The 12982-nt window shown below is 44.7% G+C and overlaps 1 protein-coding gene across 2 annotated transcripts in view; it reads right to left on the bottom strand.

Annotated features, from left to right (window-relative positions):
- Positions 1 to 236: 236 nt before the first annotated feature.
- LOC139050948 (zinc finger and SCAN domain-containing protein 22-like) overlaps positions 237 to 12982 on the bottom strand; it is a 31460-nt gene continuing 18714 nt past the window's right edge. For both annotated transcript variants that reach the window (XM_070527837.1, XM_070527838.1), the window contains exons 4-8: positions 12756 to 12814; positions 11882 to 11932; positions 10741 to 10786; positions 7301 to 7463; positions 237 to 2659 (exon numbers count right to left, since the gene is read on the bottom strand). In XM_070527837.1, coding sequence (XP_070383938.1) covers positions 2194 to 2659; positions 7301 to 7463; positions 10741 to 10786; positions 11882 to 11932; positions 12756 to 12814 — 785 coding nt within the window. In that variant the 3' untranslated portion in view covers positions 237 to 2193. The remainder of the gene's footprint in view (positions 2660 to 7300; positions 7464 to 10740; positions 10787 to 11881; positions 11933 to 12755; positions 12815 to 12982) is intronic.

Genomic DNA, 12982 nt, shown 5'->3' with positions numbered 1-12982 from the left:
GGGGAGGGGCTAAGGGATTTTCAAGCTGAGAGGCAGCCGCGGCAACCTTCTCGTATTTTTTACAAGGCCCCTTTCGGGACCACCAGAACGATGCCTCGGCGGAGCTGGCATGTCACTTGCCGTCTGTGACCTCTCTTTGCAGTTATGCTTTTTTTCGTGCAACCCGTTTATAACAATCATCGGTTATAACAATGAAATTTTCATGGCACTTGAACATTGTTATAAGTGGACTCGACTGTAATTGAATCGTGTCGCACGTAGATGGGCCTAGCTGGAAGCAGACGCCACCCAGCATGCTTCTCGCTGGTTGTACTTGCAGACTGCAAGTGTAACCAGAGTGTTTGGCTTGATAATTGTAATGTGATTTGCATTCCAGCCAAACACATATGGCAACACATACCCTAGGTCCTTGCGTAAATTGGGAAATGTTCATATTAGCACACAATCTTTCAAGACACTGTCCCAAATGGCGCATGATGATTGCCAGCTTTACCTAAAATCTAACTGAAACCAACCACAGTTCACTTCATCTGAGATTTCTAATGTACAGCGCTGAGAAAGGAATCAGTCAAAGCCGGCTGTGCAATATAGTAGCTTCCAACTGCCACTGTACTAAAGCTAGTGCAGTTCCATTTGAAGACCAGTAGATACCACTGGAACCAATTCAAATCCAGCACAACTTTAACTGAATACCCATAGCCTTCTATTGGGACCAGTTGAAACCACTAACAGACCACTTGCTTTTCAACTGGGTCACATCAGACCAGTTCATCCCACTTGAAAACAAATAGTACCACTTGAAAACCAGCAAAATTTCAGTTGAAGGCCAACAGCCAATCTACTGGGACCAGTCGAAACCAGCAACAGACCCCTCTCTTCAACTGAAACCACATCGGATAAGTTCACACCACTTGAAAACCAGTAGTACCACTTGAAAACCAGTAGCAATATTTTCACCTGGTCACATGGGTATATCATGACGGGCCAGTTTTTAAGAGTGTGTTTGGTTTGGCCTCTCTTGTTTCACTGAATTTTGTGCTCAAGTACACAGCAGTCAACAAACAAACAAATAAAATGTATTGCAAGACTTGCAGTAGACCTAACACTTGCAAAATGTGATCATTAAAAAAAAGATAAATCACTGACAAGAAGCGTGCTCTAAAAAATCATTACCATGAGCAGTACAGTCAAGCCTCAACATAACGAGGTTGAACTTGCATTAAACATTAAAAGAGGAATTTCAGTAATTCAAGGTTTAAGTTACAGCAGTAAAAGCAACTTCACAAATTCCCAGAGCATTTCTGACGGTTAGTATCTCGTCAGTAAATGCTTATAATCAAATCACAATAAGGTCCGGCAATAACAGCGCAGCTATGAGCACTAGTACATGCGTTGTAGATGGCACCGAGAGCAATGCTTGACCCTCCAGAGGCCAGATCATTGGCCTCGATGCCATTCCCACCTCCATGTGGTGCCTCGGGGCCAATGTTGAGAGCTTCAATCTCTTGGCAGCTTAAGGAATAATGAGGGCCTGGGTGTGACGTCCTCACGCCAAAAGCCCAGGTTCCTAATGGTGGAGGCACAATTCTCCCTTTCATGCCCCTTTCAATTCAAAACTCGACTAAAGGCCTGTACCAAAAATCTAACCAAGCTCATCCATCTATCAAATCTTCTGCTACTCTTGTAGACAACCCGTCGTGTGCTCTATGCTTCGAATGGCCTGTAAATGACATTTGCTCTAACCTTAAAAATGTCTACCCACATCTGATCCCTAGTCCACATAGGAATCTTTCTATAAACATCACATCTTTCTTGTTTTGTTTGTAGGCACAAAAACTGTCCCTCCAATACCGTTTGCTTCTATGAGCACGGTGTCACAAGAGTGGTAGTGTCCAGAGTTCGAGACCTTCGGCTTGAAGCTGCCAGTCAAATCCTTGTGAAAGCACAAGCTTGCAAACACTGAACATCTGAGTCAGACTCGGTCTTTCTTTTTGCACTGCACTGCCGCATTTATAATGCCAGACACTGCTCCGCCGTACTTCATCCCCTTGCCAGAACACTTTGCGCATTTACAACCGCTTTCATTTCTTCTTCGTCGTCTGCGTCGTCTGCTCCTTCCCGTCCACCACACTCTCAGCTCAAACTCGGCATCTTCTGCGTCGTCTGCTCCTTCGTGTCCACCACATTCTCAGCTCAAACTCGGCACGCGCGGACGTGCTTCTTCAGCTTGAAGTTGTTCGCCAGGCCCTTGCCGCAGTGTGGGCAGTGGTGCGGGTACTCGCCTGCGTGCATCATGCGTTCGTGCTTCCTCACGCTGCCGACCTCGGTGAAGCGTTGGTGGCACTGGCTGCACTGGAAGGGCCGCTCGCCGGTGTGTGTGCGCATGTGCGACTGGAGGTGTGCCTTCTGGGCAAACGCCTTGCCGCAGTCGGGGCAGGCGTACACCTCAGCGTCCCCCGTGTGCAGCTTCCTGTGGCGTTTCATGTTTGAAAGAACGTTGAAGCACTGGCCACACACATCGCACGCGTATGATTTCTCCTTCGTGTGCAAGCGCTGGTGCCTCTTGGCATCCTCGGCCCGGTAGAAGCCCTTCTTGCACAGGTTACAGGGGAAAGGGCACTCGCCCGTGTGTTTCCGCTCGTGAATCGTGACGTGGTTCCTGCATACGGGTGTGCAGAGATGTGAAAGAATTTGTTAGCATGTCTGGCAACATCTGTGAAATCTAAAGTTAGTAAAGATACTCACAGATATGACAGAATAGCAGTGGAATGCGGAGGAAGAAGCAGCAAGCGCTTCTGTTTATGTTTGCTCTCAACACACCCTTTAGTGGGATACATAATGTACTAGAGCACAAATCAGGTTAGCATAAGAAAGTAAGAAGTGTGACTGGGTTTACTGTATTTACTCGCCCATAACGAGCACTATTTTTTTCTGGAACTATTGTATGCTCATTCAAAACGTGCGCAACCCGAATTTCAACCACCCATTATCAAATCCAGCTCGCAGGCCTCGTACACTGATGCCAAGTGACTCCTGGTCCCCAGCGGCTAAACTGGAAGAAATTTTCTTTTCCTGAGTGAGAATAAATTGCTGCTTGAAAATTGCTGATCGAAAAGAAAAACAGAAAATAAAAAGTGGCATTAAAAAGGAAACAGTTCAGGCTGGTGGCGCCATCTAGTGATGCAGAGTTTACTTAGAAGTGATGCTGAGTTTTTATTGCAGTAACTAACCATATTCTACTTACCTGCTGGTGTAAAATGTCGGCAGTGACGCAATTTACAACAAACGAACCCTTTTTTATGCATTGATTAGATAAGAACACCTATGTCACAAAAATATGTTTCACGTTTTGCAGGACAAAGTGTCACAAGAGGTCGCTGCCGGCCTTGTGACTGTAGTGTTCCTGTATATGCTCCCGCAGGGAGCAGAGTTGCGCATAGTTCCGCCGTCGTGATCCAGCTCTGCAGCGAAGCCACTCCTCGTGCGCGCAGGAGCCAAATGCCGCGCGGTGTTCCTCCTTTTTCTCTAGTGGTCGCGAGCTACAAGCGCCAATTGTTCGCAGGCGCTTAGCAAAGTGCACTTCTTAATACAGGCTACGCTCGAACGAGTCATTCGTGCAGTCGGAAGGGGTGGGCTTCCAACCAACCGAAACGTTGTATGTACCTATTCAAACACGCATATACAAACACACACTTGAACGTACAAATAGGGGGTAGGACCGCCTTCGATTCCACAAAATAAAATACTCCCGTGGCTCGAACAGCTCCAAAGTTCGCTCGCAAACGCGCAGTACGTTACAAAAGGCGGTGCAATGATTTTCAGTATGCATATGAAGTTGTCTTATCACTGTCAGAAAGCAAGAAATGTTTTAAACAGTGTTTAAAACTTCACACACGTAAGCTGGACACTTAGCGCATTTTGGCTGCCGAAACCAGCCGATTAATGACCGTCGCCAAGAGCGCTATCGTGCCTGCAGTTATGTCAGTGACCGTTAACAGAGCGTCATTTATCACTAACCATCGTTCACAACAGCTGCACGTTTTCGATACATGCGGTGCAGACACAGATTTAAGCGCATTTCAAATGTTCACATGCGCACATTTTAAGCAAAGCTTACTTTTACGATTCATTCATAGCGCAGACTAATCAGCTATATAGTAGCAGCAAATCTGCAAGTAGAAAAAGATTCAAGATGCAAGTACTTCTAGATCAAACTTATTTCATACAAGGGAATGCATGAACGGCTGCTGGCAGCAGGCCAAAGTATGCTGGTTCTTGGAACCTTGGGGGCAGAATTCAAAGAAAATGGAAAGGCAACAAGCTATTAGGAGTAACAACAGGTTATTTTTATTGCACTAATCACATCAAGATGGCAAACTTGCAGAGTAATTATTCACACAGTGCATACCGCAATCTGACAACACATTTTTGGCATCGTACTGGCACAATGCAAGTGCCAGTACGATGTGTTTCGTATCACTTCACCAAGGTCCCCGACTTCACATCGTCGAATACCGTACTTGAAACCCGCAGCTGCGCCTCTCAACGCACGATCGACGGTCCGCTGATTACAATGGCGATGACACTGACGGAAACGACGAGTTCGCATGAGTCGGCGATGTGCCCATAAAGTTGGCTTCGCAGCGGCGCGGATCATTTGACGTCATTTTTCGCGCTCGGCCAATAGCTGTGCGAGCGGCGCCGGAAAAGGTATGCGCAACTCTGCTCCCTGCGGGAGCATATACAGGAACACTATGTGACTGGTGTCTATGCTTGCCATAACCCGGCACTTCTGTAAAGAATAATGTTTGCGTGTGTACAAGCTAAACCTTTCTAGTATTCGGCAAAATGAATAATTTGTGCTCAACACATAGTTGTATTCTGCAAGGCCCCAATGTTAGCCACTATCATCTTTATCACATTACTATGTGCATTGAGTGGCACACGCAGCTAAAACGTCTTCGGTCATCGCGATAAGTTAGTACGGAACGGTAATACCGTACCGTATACCGCACTTACCGTACTGTAATATGGCACTGCTAAAACTCTCTATTACCACACTTATCGTACAGTAACTTGGCAGTCCTAAAACTCTCTATTGACTCTATGGGGTATGTGGCGGTGCCGCAAGGGCGTTCAAGTTATCGGGCATGTCCGAAAAATCAGGCGCCCAGAAAATCAGTCGTTGACTGTATTTATTTTCCAAAACTTCGAATACTTCGAATAGTAAAAGTTCAGGTGACTCGAGCAAAACAGCAAAAGCTATTCGAAAAATAGTTTCAGCAGGGCCGTATTATGGTATGGTAAAAGCATTATACAGTATGGTATTACCATTCCGTACTAACCTACCGTGATGACAGATGACATTTTAGCTGCATGTGTGGTAGATCCGTACAGTAACATGGTAATGATGATAGTGGCTAACAGGCCTTGCAGAATAAAAGAACTATGCGCTGAGCATGAAAGAGTCATTTTGGCAAATACTAGAAAGCTTCAGCTCGTCCATACATAGATTATTCTTTACGGAAGTGCCGAGTTACGGCAAATGTAGACTTCAGTCACAAGGCCAGTAGCGACATCTTGTAACACTTTGTCTTACATGTGAAACCCTCTTTAGTTACATAGGTGTTTTTGTCTAAGCAATATATATAAAAAGAACTGTTTGTTGTAAATTGCACCGCTGCCTATATACAAGCAGATAAGTAAAATGTAGTTACTGAAATAAAAGCACTGTGCCCCTCTAAGTAAACTCTATGTCACCAGATGGCGCCACCAACCCGAAGAGCGTTTTTTTTTTTGGCACGTTTCCTTTTCGGCATTTATTAGATGATTTCTGCTTTCTTTAATATTCTTTTTTCCTCATTTGGCCTCAGTAGGTTACTTGCCTGTTGCAAAGAGTACAGTTACATGTTTAGTTAAGTTCAGCTCGAGTTTACCTTGTCGTTAGAAGAACTGTCATACTTGCTGCCACTTCGTCGAGTTGCAGACGGTGAATTAAATTGTGCTGCGGTCCTACCACGGTGAAAAACGCACACGAAATGCGGGCATGCACAGCGTGGACTCTGTGGCTGATGCCAGTTTCTCACTACGTTTTGGCTTGGTGCAGCTTGGCTCGCAAAACATGGGGCAAGCCGAGCCTTACCGACAGTCCTAGGCCAGTATGGTTTTACCGTACAATAACTTGGCACTGCTAAAACTCTCTAATATTTGAAAGTTCTAATATTCGCACACCCCTAGTTACTATATGTCAGCAGTTGAGCAGGTGTACTACAAGATATTTTTTAAAGTTGCACAGGCAACAACTATGCTAAGCGATCGAACATTATCGGAGGCTTTTTTTTTTATCCAACGTCCTCCTTGAGTGAGCTCAGTGACTATCTAGTATGAGGAATACCAAACTGCAGCTAGAACAGCACAAACAAAATTACACTAAAATGGCAAACTGGGCGAGTTGGTGAATGTTCACTGTTGAGAAAAGCACGAACGGACAAGGATGAGTGAAGAACACAGGACAAGCGTGGAGTACAGCAGCATGAAAACAGTGAATCAACAACCGGCAGCCTTATTCATGACAATAATTATGCCACTTTCTTGAATTTTGGCGTCATTTTTACTGCCAAGGCAGCATCAACAGAAGAGGGGGCTCTCGTTCTTACGCTTCATTTGGCGCAGGTTTGGCAAAATGTTTCGCTAAAGCGCTCTTTTTAGCAGGATGGCATAAAGGAAGGTTCCTGGCACAATTGGTCCAGCTGTTCCACCACTGCTCAATCATTTGGCGTCTTAAAACACTAGGCAATAGGAAAATTACAAAAGTGCATCGCAGGCCACCACAGCCTGGATGGCTCGACGAACGTCGGCGCATTGTGCTGCAACTACTTGCGAAACGCTTTGAAATGCGCAGATGTCGACTGCAGTCGCGCATGCTAAATTTTCTTTCCCCCAATATTCTAAATGCCTCTTGCTTATTTCAACTGCTAACCAGCTAATGCTTCCATTTACTTTCAAACTCAGCGCTTCTGGAAGGTGGAAGTTGCCTACGGTTCTTGCAGGTGGCACCATCTTGGCATTTCATCACGACACGCTGAGCAATTTTCAAAGTTTCTGTGCAGCAGGCACATCCCTTAACCTTATGCATCATCAATGTTGCATCTAAATGCACTCTGCGTCCCTGGAGATTGCATAAACCTCCACATCAGAGCCGCGCATGCGCTGTTAATAGCGGGACAGCACGACGGCATGAACACCCCACAAGTGTGCTTGTAAATGCTATCGCAATAAGAGGAACAGAAGATGGGCTCACTTATTGTTGCTGCTGTAGGTGCAGTAAGAGCATTGGTGTTTGCCCTCCGGCTTCGGCCGATGTGAGGTCTCTCGGTGTTGGTGCAGGTGCTTGGCTGCCGAGAATGTGTCACCGCATTCCTCGCAGCAGAACACCAAACGTTCGGTGATAACACTGTCCTTACCTGCAGCAAACAAAGCTGCGGTGTTCATGCAACAGCACATTTTGATTGCAACTAGGGTTTTAAAACCTGTGCTCTAAATAACAAAGTACCCTACAGCAGTATTTCGATAATGAATTTCTCAGGGACTCGAATATTCGCATAATCCGAAATGTGCATATATTCAAACCACAATATAATGAGCACGGATATATAACGAATTACTGAGTATGAAGAAGTAGATATAAAATTTGGTTGGTCATGCTCTAATTCAATGAAGTACTTACTCCCTTTCTATAACGAAATAATGAATGTGGAATTTGACACAATATTTGTTATAGTGACGCAAATATTTGTGCATGCCTGAAAATATTCTGGTAGCAAAAACTTCAAGTACACTTGCCATCCAACTATACAGACACCTAATATTTTGGATTTGTGTGTTTATTTGGACTTCCGCGTGGCTACCACTGGTAGCATCAATGTATCACAGCAATAACTGAAACTTTGGACCCCGCACAGTGTTTAGTGTTTCAGACGTATAAACTGTACGCACGATGCCGGAAATGCAAAACTGCAATCTCAACAAAGCGACAGTGATTAGGCCTAGCTGGCTCAGTTGCTTAAGTGGTGCGACCAGCAGGGAAGCGCGCGACAGCTATTTCAGTCAATATATTCGCACCCGTAGACTTTATCAGCAATTGAGCTTGATATGAGATGCACGAGCTAGACTGACGGCTCTAATAGAGGAGCACCACTTGCAGTGTCTTCCATGTCTAAAATGTCTGTCAGCGGCTGCTAGTTCTTATGTTCGCCCTTGTAGACCTTATTGGTGATCGAACGTGACACAAGATGCACCAGCTAGACTGGCGGTCGTAGTAGCAAAGTACAAATTCACATGCGGTCCTTACAATGTCGGAGAAGTCTGCCAGTGGCATGCATGCTTTACCAGGAACTTGGCTTGGCTAGACCCCGTTTGGCAAACCAACACGCCAATCCCACGTGACAACACTGATTGCACAGTTCCGCACAGTTGCCGATGGATTTTTTGGACTTAAACAATTCAGGCTTGATGGATATGCCGTACTTCATAGATGCACCGTCAGGGTTCCCATGGAGCTAACATATTCTTCCGACAGATCTTTTGGACGAATTTAGGCCCCAAAATTCTATTTTTGGTCTAAATTGCACGTTCCGAGCTACGATACCTAATCTTGGTGCCACCACGTTGGATTTTCCGCTGGCTTGGCTTCCAGTGGCATGCTCTATAGCCTCTAAGGTCGAAACTCGCATGCTTTCAATAAAGAGAATGTGGCATCCTCGAGTCTCAAAGGCCATGCCCACTCTTCCTTGGCTAACAAAACGCTCTGGGGATGGCACTTTTTCTTGTTTATTTCTTATTTCAGTCAGAGGTATCATCATAATTACTTAATCACTTAATGCGGGATCCATTTTTATTCCTTTATGTATGTTAAAGTTTCAGTTGCTCTTTGCACGTGGTGTGGCCATAGAGCAGGTACATCTCAGAGACGACATTGCATCTTTGTGTGTGTTTGAGTGGCTTCACATTTGTGTGGTCAGCATCACCTCATGCGACTTCGCGAGAGCCAAGTGGTGCGAAGAAACACGGCTCATTCCCTCGATCTCCAAAGCGATCTCCGGCAACAGAGATAGCAGATCCCCAACACAGTGATGCTCGTCAGACTATATACGGAGATGAGAAGAAAGGGGGTTAACCGAGGGGCCTGATTTTTATTAGTCATATCATGAGAAGCCAACAAACACTGACACCAACATAGGGGAAATTACTTGTACTTAGTTAATGAAATAAAGAAACGATAAATTAATGGAAATGAAAGTAGACGAAAAAACAACTTGCCGCAGGTGGGGAACGATACCACAACCTTCACATTACGCGTGCGATGCTCTACCAATTGAGCTACTGTGGCGCCGTTTCCCCATCCATTTCGCGTAATGCAAAGGTTGTGGGATTGTGTTGATATACTGAATCAGTATAACAACACAATGTATAGCCACCATCCAAACGAGTTATGTGTGAGGCACATACTGTAGAGGGACAACTCTTTCACGCTTCCCTATGGACACTCGCTGCCATCTAGCGGCGGTGCTACAAAGCCTGCACATGGCCTTTGAAATGCATTTGCATGCACATCTGCATGCACATTTGCATGCACATTTGCATGCATGTGCATGCAAATGCATGCATGCATGCACCGGTGCGTGCAAACACTGAGAGACGCGTCATGCAGCCACCAGGTTCCTTTCTCACGCTTCTTTCTGGATACCCTGTGCCACCTAGTGATGCTGCCGAGAAGTTTGCGCATGGCCTCCAAGACGAGAAGCGTGGCCCGCCGGTGCATGCTAACGCCGAGAATCGTTCCCTCGCTTGACGCAGACCCGGTGGCACATAATGAGTGACCCAAGTTGGCGAGAGGTTGACTGACAGGCAGCAGATACGCAGTGCATTCATGGCGTAGCTTGCTTAAGCGTACGTGTGAAGGGCGTGCATTGAAAAGCAGTACATACCCAGTGCACTTTTCGAGCAGCCTGCTAAAGCATCGGGTTGCCATCCTTGAAGAACCCTTGTTATGGGGTTTCGACTATACTCAGCATCGGCAAAATTTAAGGGATCTTTCTCGTCGTTGTGTAGCGGCACACACCTTTTGGCATATACCCATTGACCCAAGTTGGCATCAAAGAGGTTAATTTAAGACTAGCACAGAGTGAGTGGCACATACGCAGTGCTCCAAGTTGGCATCAAAGAGTTTCAGTGGACAGCAGTACGTACTCAATTCCGCATCCACAGTGACCCACGTCGGTGTGAAAGAGGTTCACTGAAGAGTAGCACATATGTACATATTGCCGCATACTCAGACAGCCTAGTTGGGCCGATGGTTGGTTTTGAACCCTGTTCCCTCCGCACAGCAGCCTGACGCGCCACCCATTTGGCCATGGGCTACGCAGTAACCCAAGTAGGTGGGAAAGCGTTGAGATACAAAGAAGCATACATAGAAACATGTATAATAGATAGATAGATAGCTTGCAGAAAGTCTGCGTCCCCGAAGTACCCTAAGAATGCACTTAGGATACTTCGCATTAAGACGAGTGAGGAGGAAAAAAGGCAGGAAAAGAAATCTGTTGAAAGCGGAGATAAGCATGTTTTTCCAACCAGATATTCTAGTGAGCGGTTTGGCCATGGCTACAGAAGAGAGTGTGCACCGTTTTGCAAGTCGCCTATAACTGAATCGCACTTCCTGCATTGTACAGGACTCCTGCTTACCTTCGTCAGAGGCAGACTTTTTCCTTTTCTTGGCGCTTCTGTTCGTCTGCACACAGGCAACAACAAAAATTTAATCAGTTTAAAGGCAGCATGACACCCACTTTCAAGCTTGAATCATGCATTGCAAGAATCATGCGTTGCAAGTTAATTAAGACATAGTTAATTAACACAGAATTAAGGCACTCGAACCTCTGACCTTTGGTGGGAGTTGAACTCGCAACCTCTGTTGGGAGACGAACCCACAACCGTTCGTGTTACTTAAGGCACAGTTAATTAAGGTAGCCTTAATTAAGGCATTCGAACCCACAAACTTTGGTGAGTAAAAACAATAGGGAGTGACAACGCATTCGAATGAGAATGTCAAGTAATTTAATGCATGTCTCATGGGCATGCAGCCTTTCACCCTCATTTTCTTTAGCGCAGGCTAAAGTGACGGTAAACTTTTTTTGCTCTTACATATCGCAGATCAACCATACAGCAGCCTGGCAACATTGCTTAAGAAATAAAATCATACATTTCTGCAACAGCTCCCTCAGGCATGATGGAAGCCAATCGCAAGCATCAGCTAGGCATACATAAAGGCTGCTACGAAAGACATTTGTTACCCTGACAAAAAAAAAAGTATGCTTCTTTAAACGCCAGTTCCAGCAACATTCCCAGTTCGGCCACAGCTTTTCATTACACATTTCCGTATACAGTCGATTGATCATTTAACAGTACCACACGAGCGTCGACTGGCCGGCCAGTCGAAATCAGCATGGCCAGAGAGATCAGCAAAACATCAGCAAGATGTTGCTGATCTTGTCACTTCAGACCGTTAGAAGGTCGCTCGTGGTGTGCGACGCTCGTGCCGTACTGCTAAAGAATCAGTCGACTGTACGTAGTTTCGCGTATTTGGGCCTTTATGGTATAATGGAACTAATACAATTAATACTAACATTCTAATATACTTATCTGGTACTATATCAAATTAATTTAGTAATATAGTTCATTTTAATTTTCTTTTTAGTGTCCATTTTACAGGACACCACAGCTGAAAAGACACCACGAAGTGGTGAGGGGTTCTCTCGTAAGGGAAAGGTACATCCTCAATAGAGACACCACAAGCAAAAATTTAGTGCGTGAAAGATAGCCGCCATACCTGACATCCCTTGGATTCTGTTTTTTGCGGTTTTTCTGTAGCTATGCTGGCCTGAAAAGATTTTTCAGAATTGGCGAGAAGACAATCACAGAAATATATTCCAAAAAAACTCAGGCTATCTTTTTTCATACTACAATTACTAAGTTCTGTAGCAGCAACAACTTCATTTGGGCGAGTTATCTTGAGTATAACTTGAAGCAGTGCGAAGAAGACGAGGACAGGAATAGAAAACAAACACAACAGGATGAGCGCTGAACTGCCAATTATCAGTTGGCATTTCAGCGCTCGTCCTGTAGTGTTTGTTTTCAATTCCTGTCCTCGTCTTCTTCGCGCTGCTTCAAGTTATATTATGTTTTGCTCAATGCAAAAGCTGTACCTTGTTAATGAAATAATTTTTGTAAAAGAGATTAAAGCTTTGGGTGCAATTTTTCTGAAAGCACTAACTTCAACCCAAATATTGAAAAGGTTTGTAGAAATCTAAACGGAATATCAGGGCTGCTAACTCATTACTAACAAATTTTTCCAAGAACATTTCAGTATGTAAAATGCAATTATTGTTTTTTTTATCTATATTGCAATTTTTATCTCCACTGCAATTTAATAAGGGGAACCACAACTAAAGAAAGCATGCACAAGCTGTGTGCAAGAGCATGCCATTCGTACCATTGCAAACATACCTTACGGCACACATACATTATAATATTTTTCTGAGTGCAACATACTCTGCACTGAAACCATACACACATTCTGTTTAGTTTGTATATGTCGGTCAGCCATTGCAATGTTCAACTAAGTTGTTAGGCACAAGTATGCTTTTGTCAACCGCAATATGGAGACTCAAGCAAAAGTTTGATGCCTGAGATAGCCATCATACCTGACATCCCTTGGACTCCGCTTTCTGTGTTTTCTGTGGCTTTTCTGTAGCTGTTGTTTCTGGAAAGAGATTGGTTTACTGATAAGGGCATCATGAAAAAAAAAATCATTCATCTTTTTCATCCTCAAGATGGCTGAGGCATTAAGCAGTACCTACACCAAAGCATGATCTTTAACTGCAGCAATAATTGCAGAGAAAAACTTTCTTTGCAATATGAGAATAAGTGA

Source organism: Dermacentor albipictus, chromosome 10, assembly GCF_038994185.2.
Source record: "Dermacentor albipictus isolate Rhodes 1998 colony chromosome 10, USDA_Dalb.pri_finalv2, whole genome shotgun sequence".
Taxonomy (NCBI): Eukaryota; Metazoa; Arthropoda; class Arachnida; order Ixodida; family Ixodidae; genus Dermacentor; species Dermacentor albipictus.
Note: the sequence above shows the minus strand (reverse complement) of the source record. Positions and strands in the feature narration are given on the sequence as shown.